The sequence below is a fragment of the Salvia miltiorrhiza genome, chromosome 1 (genome assembly GCF_028751815.1).
Source record: "Salvia miltiorrhiza cultivar Shanhuang (shh) chromosome 1, IMPLAD_Smil_shh, whole genome shotgun sequence".
NCBI lineage: Eukaryota > Viridiplantae > Streptophyta > Magnoliopsida > Lamiales > Lamiaceae > Salvia > Salvia miltiorrhiza.
The window spans coordinates 68,543,193-68,557,711 of record NC_080387.1 but is presented as its reverse complement, the minus strand read 5'-3'; the positions used below and the strand labels follow the sequence as shown (position 1 = coordinate 68,557,711).

General features: G+C 34.3%; 2 protein-coding genes across 10 annotated transcripts; both read left to right on the top strand.

Moving 5' to 3' along the window:
• Positions 1 to 1,284: 1,284 nt before the first annotated feature.
• On the top strand, positions 1,285 to 6,729 carry LOC131005384 (probable receptor-like serine/threonine-protein kinase At4g34500). Of its 9 annotated transcripts, none has more exons than XR_009095253.1 (8): positions 1,285 to 2,135; positions 4,015 to 4,119; positions 4,208 to 4,330; positions 5,004 to 5,174; positions 5,264 to 5,393; positions 5,490 to 5,699; positions 6,093 to 6,257; positions 6,406 to 6,729. XR_009095253.1 is itself a non-coding variant. In XM_057932340.1 (8 exons), the coding sequence occupies exons 1-7, from the start codon at positions 1,579 to 1,581 to the stop codon at positions 6,226 to 6,228; spliced, it is 1,416 nt and encodes a 471-aa protein (XP_057788323.1). In that variant the 5' UTR covers positions 1,285 to 1,578; the 3' UTR covers positions 6,229 to 6,257; positions 6,406 to 6,729. The 9 variants fall into 9 exon arrangements, 5 of the variants coding, with proteins under 5 accessions (XP_057788323.1, XP_057788322.1, XP_057788321.1 ...); XR_009095252.1 differs by having other exon boundaries at positions 6,395 to 6,729; XR_009095251.1 differs by having other exon boundaries at positions 6,340 to 6,729.
• Positions 6,730 to 10,665: 3,936 nt separating this feature from the next.
• Positions 10,666 to 14,415, top strand: LOC131005382 (cyclase-associated protein 1). Its single transcript, XM_057932333.1, has 10 exons — positions 10,666 to 11,155; positions 11,830 to 11,998; positions 12,108 to 12,172; positions 12,392 to 12,701; positions 12,788 to 12,935; positions 13,017 to 13,126; positions 13,293 to 13,348; positions 13,442 to 13,498; positions 13,605 to 13,748; positions 14,017 to 14,415. The coding sequence occupies exons 1-10, from the start codon at positions 10,874 to 10,876 to the stop codon at positions 14,101 to 14,103; spliced, it is 1,428 nt and encodes a 475-aa protein (XP_057788316.1). The 5' UTR covers positions 10,666 to 10,873; the 3' UTR covers positions 14,104 to 14,415.
• Positions 14,416 to 14,519: the final 104 nt, after the last annotated feature.

Genomic DNA, 14,519 nt, shown 5'->3' with positions numbered 1-14,519 from the left:
AGGAGAAAATGAAAGTTCGGGACATTTTGTGGAAAACGCTGAAAGTTAGAGACATAAAACACTATTAACTCTATATTTATAAAATGAAACATGTCATACCGTAACCAAATTAAACTACTTACACTTTTTCTTTTTGAAAAAAAAAAAATACTCCGTGCCGAAAAGAATGTGACCAACAATAACGGGACGGAGGGAGTAACTGATATTTTAAACCGAATGGTTTGGGCTAACTCGACTCTTGTGATAAGAGCATCCGCATTGGGGGTTCCTTGATAGCCTATTTGATAGCCTATTTGATAGTGGTTGTGTTATTGAGTAGGTAGTGCTGCATTGGGGTTCCTTGATAGCCTACTTGATTTTTTTAGTTTTTAAAGAGGAGAGAGAAATTTTTAAAGAGAAGAAGAAAATTAAAAAAAAAAAGAAAAAAAAAAAAAAAAATCACTCGAGGATACCCGATAACTCGGGTACTCCTCGAGGACCTCCCCCCCGCATTGCACTCCTCGAAGCCACTCCTCTCCTCGAGTGAGTTCGAGTACTCACTCGAGCACCCGCGATGCGGGTGCTCTAACGAACAAATACAGCTTCTGCAGGTCATTGGCGGACATACATGAGGTGAGGATCTCACTCTCACCTAGCCAATTCTTTATAAGACCTTTAAATTTATTTGAATTTTGTATAAATTGTCGTGCAAAGTCTCCATCAATGAATCGAATATCATAAAAAATAGTAGTAGTAATTTATTTGAATTTTGTACAAATTGTTATGCAAAGTCTCCATCAATGAATCGAATATCTTAAAAAAAACAGTAGTAGTATATATTTTCAAAGAAAAATTAAGAAATAGTACTATAACCCTGATGAAAGCGTAAACCCATTTCGAGATAGATGAGTTGGTACACACTATTTATGGGGTTTTCAACTTACATATAAATGATTAAATGTATTTTCAAAATTAATTTTAAAATATTTCAATAATAATTACACTTTTTTATATTTTCTGGCAATTTCAAATCTCCGAAAATTTTCAACAAAATTTGTTCCCGAATTACTCAATGCTTGATAATTTCTGGTTGCTGAAATTCAAAAAGTTAGAACCATTATTAAATTTTTTTTTTTTTAAATTGTGATTTAATTTGCCAATTTTCATTAATTGATTCAACAAAACTTGGGGGGTAGATGTGTCATTTCACAAGTGAACGGTCGGCAGCAGTCAGCACGCTCCTCTCGAGCGTTTGCCTACTTGCTCCCCCCGCATCTCACAGTGGCAGTCCCGTAAATCTTTGAATCTTCTAAGCCCAAATTCAAACACACTAATTTCAATATTTCATCGACATAAACACACACACACTCTCTCACTCGCTCATTTTCATCGTATCCGTTGAGGTTGAATGCTGCTGCCAATCGCCATCGACATAATATGCATATTAATCCATGTTTCATCCCTCAATTGTCCATTTTCACCTCAATTTTCTCAATCCAAATTTAGTCTCGCATTCAATTCAGCCGCAGTAGCATGCACTAACGTCGTTTTCCACACACACACGCGCACGCACAGACAACCTCCATATCGCCGCGAACTATGGCGGCTTCCGGCGACTCCGCCGATGGGAGCGTTTTCACCGCCAAAACTCCAATTCTCCGCCAGAAGCTCTACGTGGTCATAATCGCTACCGTCCTGCTCGCGCTGGCCGTTTTTGTTCTGGTATACGTCTTCCTCCGCCGCCGGAGCTGCAAGCGACGCCGCGTCGGCGCCAAGCGCGGCGCCGGACTCATTCCCCTGGTTAACGAGCCGGATCAACGCCGAGCAGTTGAAGGTTTGAATGGCGGTGAGAAGAAGGTGTTTCTCGTGGAGAGCGTGGTGAAGGCGGCGCAGATTGAGTCCGAGAGTAAGAAGGCGAGCTCGGTGAGCTACGAGTCGAGTACAACTCGGAGCGAGTCGTCGTCGGTTTTGTCGGCGTCGACCGACGGTTTGGGGAGCTTTGGGTGGGGGAAGTGTTACACCTTGCGGGAACTTCAAACGGCGTCGAATCAGTTTTCCGAAGAGAATGTGATCGGAGAGGGAGGATACGGCGTCGTTTACCGTGGGGTTTTGCACGATGGATCTGTGGTTGCTATAAAGAATTTATCAAACAAGAGGTAAAGTCTACCGACGCAATTACTACTTCATTTAAACCTTGGTCTTACTTTGCATTTATTTTCTCGAAAGCTTAAATTATCTAAGAAAAAAACGTGTCGCGGTGCAATTAATTCTGCATATCTCATGAAACTAATAGCTACAGTGTAGATGCTATTGCAGATTAATCCGTTAACTAATCTGCAATAGCTACGTGTTACGCTTTGAGTATTGCATATGACATCCTTTTGTCTTCTATCTTTTTTCCAGTTTTCGTAATTTTATTATCAGTATATACAACATTATACATGTCATGTATGTTAAAAAAAAAAATTTAATTGCTATGAAGATTAAAAACAATATACTATTATGAAATAAATAGCGATGATGTATATAAGTTGGTGCGTGGATTCATATAGACCTTTTAGGTGATTTTTGTCTTATTAATTAATTAATTAAAAGCAATATGTATTGTAATTATTGCTATAACGTTTGTCGAATTCGGAATAGAAACGTATGTTTGGTAAGGATTCTTTGGTCGAATTGAAGGAAAACAAAGCTTTGCAGATATGAATTTTATTGAATCGGGTGTGTGGGGAACATAATCTTTTTGTCTCTGTTGACTAGGGATTACCCTAAAACAAAGTAATCGGTAGCTTTTGTTTCTTTTATTTCTTTTATTTTATTCTCGTCTATCTTCTATGGGGCCAACTTTGACTTTACAATTTTCCACCTTTAATCAGTACCATTTTAGCTGTTACCAACATCAAATTATAAATAATTTGTTGAATTGCTTTATCTAATTTTGATGAACTTTATTTGTATGCTTTTTCTTAATCTCAATCAAGCACCGATTATAATGTGTCTTGTTTCTTCATGATTACTTTCCTTTATCTCTACTGTCTTTTATTATAAGCTCCCATTGTGTTCTGATCTCGTTCTACATTTCAAAATTCATGGGATGTGACGTCTGAATTTGGAAAAAATACAATGCTATAAAACGATGTGGAAATAGAGAATGACGTACTATACTTGGATATATTTGGTTGGGTTTATATACCTATCAGTAAGTGCGATTGTGACGCGCGTGCAAGTTAAAAATTTAATAAGTGTGTCTCAAAATATAGATACGCATTTTGTTAAAAGAAATTTTAGATATGAAAGGATATTCATCTTATACCAGAATAAATAATGTATATATATATAAATCATCATTGAAATTGAAATATATCAAAATTTGCTAAATACGCACTTTCATAATACTAGTAGTAGATAATTGAAGCTGGTTCAGAAATTGGTATTTGATAGCTCAAATCACTAGAAAAGGTAGAAATTAGAGCAATTACTTAAACATGTTTAAGAACTTTAATTATAAATAATAGTATGATTCTTTTTTGTTACATTTTGATTTTCTGGAACACAACAGGTAAATTCAAAATTATAATATTACTTTTTTTTATTGAGAATCAAAACTATAATAAAAACTTGTTGTTCGGATATATTTATATTAATTATTATACGAAATGTGGCAGAAATCTCTCATCCAACTTTGATTATGAATCGAATTTACTATATCCAGTTAGTATGCTAAACTTCTAATATCACATAAGATTACTAGTTACCTTATATTTCAACTAGTGAAACATATAGTAAGCATTATTTTTTCTTATGTAATCTTTTGACAGTCGAGGGCATCTGTAATATACAAATTGTTAGCTTGAAAACCTGCTGATTAGCTAAGTGACTATAGAGTGCAGCAACTTGAGCACTAACTTCTGCTGTAATATTTACTTAAGTTCTCTTAAAAATATGAAGCAGACTATTGTTCAAATAGATATATAACATACTAGCTGACAGAGGTTAAAAGATCAACTTGATGGCAGCTCATGTTTTCATCATCAGGGGCCACGCAGAGAAGGAATTTAAGGTGGAAGTTGAAGCCATTGGGAAAGTAAGACATAAGAACCTTGTGGGTCTGATAGGTTACTGTGCGGAAGGCACTGAAAGGTTCATCTATTCAGCCGCTTGTTACCCTTTTTCAATGTCAATGAAGCAAGTTTTTCTTCAAATAAACTATTTGATGTTTCTCTTTCAGGTTGCTTGTCTACGAGTACATTGATAATGGCAATTTGGAGCAGTGGTTACATGGTGATGTAGGCCCTGTCAGCCCTTTAACTTGGGAGGTCAGGATGAAAATTGCAGTTGGAGCAGCAAGAGGGTGAGGCGCACTGCATTCTAAAATCTTAATGTTGCCCATTTACCATAATCTGTTTTGCCATGAGTTTTGGGAGTTACTACGATCAAAGTGTTCATATAATGAGCCTACCCCAAGCTGCTTTACTAGTCTTCTTTTTCTTGTTAAATTCACGTATGTGTTTAATTCTTTCTGGCCGTTTCAACTCAATATATGATCATAATAAGACCCATGATCTAAAACAGAGAAGCAATGGAGCATGAAGTCGTTCAATCATCTAAAGTACTGCTATATATGCAGCATGAAGCATGTACATTAGAATCCAAGTTTGTGTGTTTGCAAAGAAAATTGTTGAAATTGGATCTTATTTTCACTCGATATATTTTTACTATCTTCTATGCTTCCTGAGAAGTGAAGCGAGTATTTCCTGTAAAACCTTACCTGTTACAATGCTCATATAGTCATGCATGCGTTGACCTCAATTTAATTAATGTTCTGAATATAGGCTTGAATAGTATGAATTTTTACTCATAATCCTTGGGTTATCTATCTTGTAGTTGCTTAACTTTCCTAGTCAGCATTTACCTTCGTAGATAATATACTAATGGAAACAGTTGCTCAAGTTCTTATTTACTGTACTATAATAATCTGTGTTTCTCTTTACTACTAGCTAAATTCTACTGTAAATTTGGCACAGACTGGCATACTTGCACGAAGGATTGGAACCCAAAGTTGTTCATCGTGATGTAAAATCAAGCAACATACTCTTGGATAGGAAATGGAACACAAAAGTATCAGATTTTGGACTTGCCAAGTTATTGGGATCTGATGCAAGCCATGTCACCACTCGCGTGATGGGAACATTTGGGTTTGTTTTCCTCTGAACCTCACCTGTTAGGAAGTATATACAAACAATAATCTTCTTTTGCCTCACTCATGTTTGCCTAATTTCCACAGATATGTCTGCCCTGACTATGCAAGTACTGGTATGCTTAATGAAACGAACGATGTCTACAGCTTCGGAGTTCTACTCATGGAAATAATCACTGGCAGGAGCCCGGTAGACTATTCCAGACCACCTGGAGAGGTGAAACAAGCTATCCATCATTCAACAACTCCATCACAATTTAATTTTATTCGATTACTTGAAACTGGCACGTTAATATCTCCTTCCTAATTTCAGATGAACTTGATTGACTGGTTCAAAGGGATGATAGCAAGTCATCGTGGCGAAGAGTTAGTAGATCCGCGGATCAATGTTCCTCCTCCCCCAAGAGCTCTAAAGAGAGTATTACTGGTTTGCCTCCGCTGTATAGATATAGATGCCCACAAACGGCCAAAGATGGGGCAAGTTGTGCACATGCTCGAGGCAGATGAATTTTCTTACCGCGCTGTGAGCTACACTTCTATTTCTTTGAACTTGTTAATTCTACAATATTTCTACTATGAGACTTGCTGTAGTGGATGTAACTTACAAGTGCCGTTCATACACGTAGAAACACATAAAATTTGGTTAGCATAAGTTGCTTGTTTAGGAGTTTGCTTTAAGTTGAGACTTTCCAGCCAGCCGATTTTTCTTTAATACGACCATGTTTAGTTAATTGTAAGACTATCACAGGTTCATACAAAAATTCAAGAGCTGGCCAAATTTCTATTATCTGAATCAATTAAAAGCTTAGAGTTTACATATAATAGTGTGACCATCTAAAGCTAGATTTATATTTGTCATCATAGAAAATATTTATTTTAATCCGTTTTAGGTGGTTCTTTTTTATCAAGATATCAGCTATTTCACCCTACAGGGAACCCGATTTGCTCGTGAAACAGCTCCTCTACATCTCCAATCCACTAGCAGAAACGAAATTCCGTCTGCACAAAAGAAAGTGGAGAATGATGGTGGTGAAAGACCAACAGGGAACTAAACGATCATATTATATAGATGCATAAAAAGGTATGCTAGATTTTCTTGTGCATTAAATTTCCCTCCACATATGATTATATGAATTCCTAAATTCAACACTACGTAGATGTAGAACGACCCTCCACCATTTTTCATGCTAAGGCAAGTCAGTATATTTTTCATGGAAGATCATCTTCAGGTCTCGTACGGCCACACTAAATCCTCGCAACGTGAAGAAATTTCGACTCTAAACAAGATAAGTAGAAGAACTTTCCCATGACAAAACTCTCTTAATTTTTCTTCTCCTACATCGGCAAATATGTTGAAAAGGGAGCTTCTTTCTGATTTAAAGGTGAATGTGAATATATATATATATAGTTGTGACTTGTAATCCATGTATTTGCTTGATAATACTTCCCCTTTATAGGTGTGATATACAAGTGAGAAATGTAATAATACACATATAGATACAATGTACTCCACAAAACTTCGATTTATTTGTATTGTTTTGATAGATTTTTAATTACTCTGTTTTTATCCGGTTTTAATTAATTTGCTCTTTTCTGACTGCACGAGAACATGCCTGTGTATGCAGTTTCTATAATGATCTAAAATAATTGAATGTGATTTCCCTTTAAAGCTTAGTTGGAGATCATAGTCTGACCCACGTTGGTTAGGACAATTATTTGGTTCATACAAAGTATTCTCTCTCTCTCTATGGAAATAAGAGGGCTCTCTTGTACGGCTTGGGTATATATTCATACAATAATGATTTTGAGACACCTAGGTGTCTAGACACCTAGGTGTTAACCGGTTTTTTTGTGGTTTTTTAATTGAGTCGGTTTTTTGTTAATTGATGATTTTACTAAAGTATCATTTCCTTATATTTCTCTATTTTTTTTCGGTTATTTTTCATCTTTTTCGTTTTTTTCGGTTAATTGTTTTCCAGCTTTAATTGCTGGTTGGGGTTTGTCCCTCACGAGGTTATTTATTTTCAAAAAATTTATAAATCATATAATAATTGGAATTTAGTTTTAATTGCAGATTTTTTTTTATTTATTTGTTTCAAGATTTTATTATTTAGTTTTCGAAATTAATATTTATTCGTTTCAAATTTTTATTAATTATTTTTCGGATTTTTTTTTCGAAATTAATATTTATTTTCATTATTTTTCGAAAATTATTTTTTTTCGAAATTAATATTTATTCGTTTCAAATTTTTATTATTTATTTTTCGGATTTTTTTTGAAATTAATATTTATTTTTATTTATTTCCACCAATTTAGAGATTATCCTAAAATAATCCTAGATTTGATTCCACTAATTTAGAGATTTTAATTTCTCCAAATAATAATCTCATATTTGATTCCACTAATTTAGGGATCCTCCTAAAATAATCCTAGATTTATTTACATAGATAATTTATTTTTTGAATTTTAATACAGATTTGATTCCACTAATTTAGGGAGTCCCCTAAAATAATATTAGATATATTTCCACATTTAATTTATTTTTTGAATTTTATGTTAATTTGATTTGTTTCCATAAATTTAGGGATTCTTTTAAAATAATCCTAGATTTGTTTTCATTTATATATTTTTTTCGAATATTAAAAAAAAATATTTCGAAAATGATTCAAAAAACAAAGAACCAAAATAACAAGAAAAAGGTGTTTCATTTATAAATTTTTTTTGAATATTTAAAAAAAAATCGTTTTCATTTATATAATTTTTTTGAATATTTTAAAAAAATAAAAAATGATTTAAAAAACAAAGAACCAAAATAACAAGAAAAAGGTGTTTCATTTATAATTTTTTTTCGAATATTTAAAAAAAATCGTTTTCATTTATATAATTTTTTCGAATATTTAAAAAAAATAGAAATAACAAGAAAAAGGTGCTTGGGGGATGTGAACCTGAGAGCTTAATAATATGTAAGTGGTACTTTGCCACCTTGTCCGATAGTGGCAACCACGTTAGTAAACCGTTAGAAATAATAATAAACTGAATCATACGAAGGGGCATTGTTCGAAAGAATAAATAACATATACTTTATTAAACGTGATATAATAATTATAAAATAAACTACTATAGTGTAAGTAATGATAAGAAAATTAAAAATAATGAATCAAACAATTGGATTTTGCTTGTAACAGTATGTAACATATACTTTGTTTGAATATATTATAATAAAGTATTGTAATTGATATGATAATAACTGAACGAACCACCATTGCGTTATTAACAAAGTCGAAATAATTGTACTCAATGAAATAAAGTTAGTAAATTATTTGAAATTAATTAGTGAATTTGAAAATAAAATTAACATATAAAACTATTTAACATATACTTGAGGGAAATTCAATTTAATTATTGTAAATAATTAAACACGATGTGCCAATAAGACAATGAACTGCTATAGTGTATTTAACGAAGTCGATATAACTATTTGTTATAAAATTATGAGTTGTTAATTAATTTAAGTTAAATTAGTGAATATAATATATAAATAAATAAAATAAAGTGAAATGATTCATACGATTGGATTTCGGTCGCGTCACTATTTAACATATACTTAAATGAGAAAGAATATATTATACGATGGCATTTTGCATTGTACTGAAATTAATTAGTGAATTTGGTATAAATAAAATAAAATAAAATGAATAATACGATTGGATTTCGCTCGCAAGTCTATTTAACATATACTTTATTTGAATGTATTATAATAAAGTATTAAATGCAATGTAATAATAACAAAATGAAAATAGTAATGTTTGAGTAACGAATTAATTATAGTCAATGAAATTAAGCTACAATTAATTAATTGAAATTAATTACTGAATTTGAAAAAAAAATAGATAATAAAACGAATCATACTATGATATTTTGGCCGGATAACTATACAACAATTCATAAATTCGTCGGAAAATAATAATAAAATCTCAGAAAAAAATAAATAAATAACAATTCGAAAAAAATCATAAAATTTTCACTTTTAAGAAAAAAAAAACAATTTTCGAATAAACCAAAAAATAGGGAAAAAAAAACTAAAATACAAGATAAATAGGATAACATTAAAAGTAGTTGAGGAATTTAAGAAAGGAAAATTTTAAAAGAAAAATAAAAAAATTCGAAAAAAATATATAATTTTTGAAAAAAAAATGGCAAAAAAACGGTAAACAATATGGAGAAAATGAAAATACAAAAAAAAAAGAAGATAAGATTAAAAGTAATTAAAAAATATAAGGAAATGATATTTTAGTAAAATCATAAATTAGCAAAAAACCGGTTCAATCAAAAATCCACATAAAAATCGGTTAAAACCTAGGTGTCTAGACACCTAAGTGTCTAAAAATCACTAAGCTCTTTTTTTTTGCGATAATGTGACATAAAGTCCACGCATTCGTCGTAAAATTAACTAAACTTAAAAAAATGGAAGTCTAGCCTCTTTTGGGATTCGAACCAAGTAATGCATTGATTTTTTTCAATCACGATTAATTTGATGGTGAATACAAAGATTTTATAATTCTGTCCATTTTTTAAGTTTTCACAAAAAATAAGAGTTCTCGCGCGCGCACTTGTGTGTCTTTTGAGTGTCTCTGTGAGATGCCAGGAAGTTCTCAAGCATGAATTGTGTTTGTTGTTTTTACCTGAAAATATACATAATTAATTTTGAGATGAGCTTTCTTGAATCAAACGAAGTCCTCTGTTACATCTCCATGTCGTGGGTATTTTATTGAACATTAATTTCGATAACTTTCAAACTTCGTTGATTGAGAGAGTGCGTTAGCTTTGTAAGTCTTTCAGCCATTTATATTTATCACTGTCACATAAATTATAGATGTACCACGACTACGACAAATGATCTTTTAACCTATCAATTTAGATATTAATTCGAATTAACACTCTTCTCCTTATTTTCACGAAATGAGTAGTATTTTCTTAGAACAACAGGAAAAGAAAATATACATTTTGTTACGAAATATGAATATGGATTTGAATTTTAGGGTTTGTGTTGACTCGCCAAACTGTCTATCCAAGTTTTTCTTTAAATTTAAATTTGATTTTAACAAAATTTTGCAATTAAACTAATCAACTTAAAGATCTCATTATTATTTATTAGCAACAAATAGTCAAATAGACTGTTCGCATGCATATTTAAACCCAGACGCGAGCATTTCAATTGCATTAAAAATTAATTAGGCAATATTTACACTTTCACACAAATATTAGAGTCGCATTTAAAACCTTTTTTTTCCCACACAATAAATTATGCAAACCTTTGGAGTCGAATCCAAGCATTCATGCTTGCTACCTTGCACTTTTAAAGACAGGTGTTCCACAACACTAGCTAGCATTACCAATAATCCACCGACACGTGTCACCCCACATTCCCTCCACTCTCTTAAAAAAAAATAAGTAACGAAATGAAAAATAAATAAATCATTTAAAAAAAAAACAAAAAGAATTATCTACGATTTTAGCAACTCAGACCATAAACATTCCAGTTGGACTTCAACCTCTCACCTTTCGGCGAAAAAACAAAATAAAAACTCCTTGAAAAAATTTGCGGACACACAGTAACACACACACCAACGAAGATCCGTTGTGTATGACTTCTGCAGACTGATTGAAGATTTTGTATTGACCGACTGTTGAACTGTTATGGAGGAGAGTTTGGTGAAGAGGCTCGAAGCCGCGGTGGCGCGGCTGGAGACGCTCTCGGTCGGAGGATTCCGGCAGGGGGTTGCGGCTGAGGACGGCGGAGGTGCGGCGGCGGCGGAAGATCCGTCGATTGTGGCGTTTGATGATCTGATTTCGCAGTGTGTTGGCAGAGTTACGAGCGCTGCGGAGAAGATTGGAGGACAGGTTCAGGATGTGTCTAAGGCAATCGCGGAAGCTTTTAGTGTGGAGAGGGAGCTCCTTGTTAAAATCAAGCAAACTCAGGTTAGTTGCAATTGCAATCTATCGGTTTCGTTCGATTTTAATGATTCGGGTGTTTGTTTTTTTGAGGTTTTTGAAGTTGTAAATTTCCGAGGATATTGGGAGCTGTTAGCTTTTGATTGACGCATTTGATTTCCGCTTATTTCTTTGAGTAGCTAATTTGAAGTCATGAAGAATGCGATAGCAGCCACTCATTCATTTGATGAATTTGTGGTGAATGTCGTAAACCTAATGCTTGAGATTGAATGCGACTCTGATTAGTTCCCTCTTTTTTGGTGAGAGGTGCAATTGGGTCAACTTAGTAGAATGTAGGAGACGACTCCAAATTGGGATGCTGAGGGGCCTAACTAGTATTAGTATCATTTTGAATGCATCTTAGTTTTTAAATTCTGCTACAAGATCTTTAGGTGTCAATGTGGTATAGAGCTCTATGGTTGTGGAAAATACAAATGATTGACTTTGTCAAGCTTTCACATTGCTGGTGGACACTGGTTGTGATGAGATAAACATCCTTGGTTCGCCACTGTTTTTATTTTTTGGGTAATTTTGAGGATGTTTGAGGGTTTTTATGCTGACATCTGTAAAGGATATAGCTAAAATGTCCTTACAATAGATGCTTCAGTATCACGACTTGATGTTATTCTAACCTTCTTTCGCTGTGTGTGTGATCTGTGCAGAAACCTGATATGGCAGGCCTGATTGAATTCCTCAAGCCATTGAACGAGGTCATCAGCAAAGCTTCTGCATTGACAGAGGGAAGGCGATCTGACTTTGCCCACCACTTGAAGACTGGTGCTGATAGTCTGGCTGCTTTAGGATGGATTGCATATACAGGAAAAGATTGTGGTAAGAAAAATTTGCCAGCATAACTTGTTTCTTTGTTCAATTGGCTAATTTTTTGCCTTTGTGAAAAAAAAAAACACAAAACTACAACTAATATGCTATCATACTGTAGGTATGAGCATGCCTATAGCACATGTAGAAGAAAGCTGGCAAATGGCTGAGTTTTATTGTAATAAGGTAATACATATGAACCTTCCCTGTTCTAGAAAATAAAAAAAGATGAGCGAATGGGTGATTATAGGAACTTTTGTCTATTGTTTGATTTGTGTATTCACTATCTTAAGTTGTCCTTTGTCTCATGTCATACTTGAAGCAGCAGCGGTTGTTCTGTTTTGCTGATAAGATATGCCACAATTATCTGAAGGAAAGTTCTGGTTTCTTTTTATTTTGTTCCAGGTCCTTGTGGAATATAGAAACAAAGATGCAAACCATGTCGAGTGGGCTAAGGCTTTAAAAGAACTTTATTTGCCTGGGTTAAGGGATTATGTGAAGGCTCATTACCCACTTGGCCCTGTATGGAATGCCACAGGAAAGATTGCAGCCGCTGCCCCAGCTAAAGCTCCAATCCGTGGTGCTCCTGCTCCTCCACCGCCTCCACCTGCTTCACTTTTTAGTTCTGAAACAGCTCAACCTTCTTCATCAGGCCCCAAGGAAGGCATGTCTGCCGTCTTTGCAGAACTGAATTCTGGAAAGCCAGTTACTTCAGGTAATTATCAGTTTTCCGGTCTCCAAATTTATACTCGTGAAAATTTGTATATTCTTCATTTTCATGTGGGTTTCTTTGTACTTAAGGTTTGAAGAAGGTCACTGCTGATATGAAAACCAAGAATCGTGTGGACAGAAGTGGCATTGTTACTGCTCCCGAGAAGGGAGGTCGTGCTGGTTCATCTTCTTTCTCAAAGTCAGGACCTCCAAAATTAGAGCTTCAAATGGGTCGTAAGTGAGTAAAATTTTATGCTTATCCACAGGCATCTTTCCAAGTTTTGAGTTATTTGACAATTAACTGTCATGTTGTATGCAGATGGGTTGTTGAGAATCAAATTGGGAGAAATAATCTAGTAATTGATGATTGTGACGCAAAACAGTCGGTCTATGTGTTTGGCTGTAAAAATTCGGTTCTGCAGGTTCAAGGTACATCCTGATATAATATTTTTTGTTCTGGAAAACCCGTTCTTAATTTACTACTATATACTTTCTGCCTTGGTACTGAAGTTAGCTCATCACAACTGTTGTCATTCGTTTTGAGTTCAGTTCTTTTGTTGTAAGTCATCAAACGTTTAATGTGGGATACTTGCAGGGAAAGTAAACAACATTACAATTGATAACTGCACTAAGATGGGGGTGGTCTTCAAGGTTGGTGAAGGAATTGTGTTAATCCTGCTGCTTATCTAGAACTCTTTAAGCTGTAAGGTCTAACTAACTTGTTTTCTTAAATTTGGGAAATAGGATGTTGTGGCAGCTTGTGAGATTGTCAATTGCAGTGGCGTGGAGGTGCAATGTCAGGTAAAAGCACTAACATTCCCTTAGGTGTTTACTATCGAGTCGTGGCTACTGCTACACGCCTGACTTCCTAGAATGTAAAATGAGCCATCTGCAATGCCTTCTGTAGGGTTCGGCTCCAACAATTTCAGTAGACAATACTGCGGGTTGCCAGTTGTACTTGAGCAAAGACGCATTGGGTGCTTCTATTACGACAGCAAAGTCGAGTGAAATCAATGTATTGGTACCTGGTTCTGAACCAGATGGCGATTGGGTATGTTTTCAATACTTTTGTTTAGCTGCCTAGCACCAAACTATCACAGTCTCTACTAAAGCTGGATCAATCCTCCACGAACGCAGTTTTACTAGTAAAAACTATAACAACACTAGTAGAAGGTGGCAATGCGTTCCATCTTTCAACTAGTCACAGCAAATCTTGAATTATGCACAATAGAGTTCCAGATAGTAACCTCCTATAAAATCATTGCATATCAAAACTACATTATGTAGAATCAGTCGAAATGCCGTGTTTCTCTTTGCAGGGTGAGCATGCTTTGCCACAACAGTATATCCATGTTTACAAAGATGGCCAATTCGTGACAACTCCAGTCTCCCACTCCGGTGGCTGAAAAGACCGTCGAAGCATCGATGAACCCGCTTCCCCCTCACGACCCTGTCTTTTTAAAAGGTTGGGGAATTTTCAAGTCTTCTTCTTCGGTTGATTGCCCTGCCATACCCATTCAATATTTGTTTTACTTATGATTGTTGTGTTGTGCTATGCTCGTAGTTTGTTTCTCGAAGAAGCTGTCTGTTTTTTTTTTTTTTTTTGGCAGAAAACTCAACTTTTTCGTGTTTGATTGTTAGTGAAAATTTGTTTTCCAGACATGTTTTACCGTTATGCTCTCCTAATTAATAGATTTTCTTTTTCGAATTTTGAATCAGTGTATTTGTCGATTCTCGTGGACAATTGTTGTTGTTGTGAAGCAAGTATAATCGATTGCTTGTACAAAATTAGTTGGTTAACTTAATAAAGTTACATTTCAGA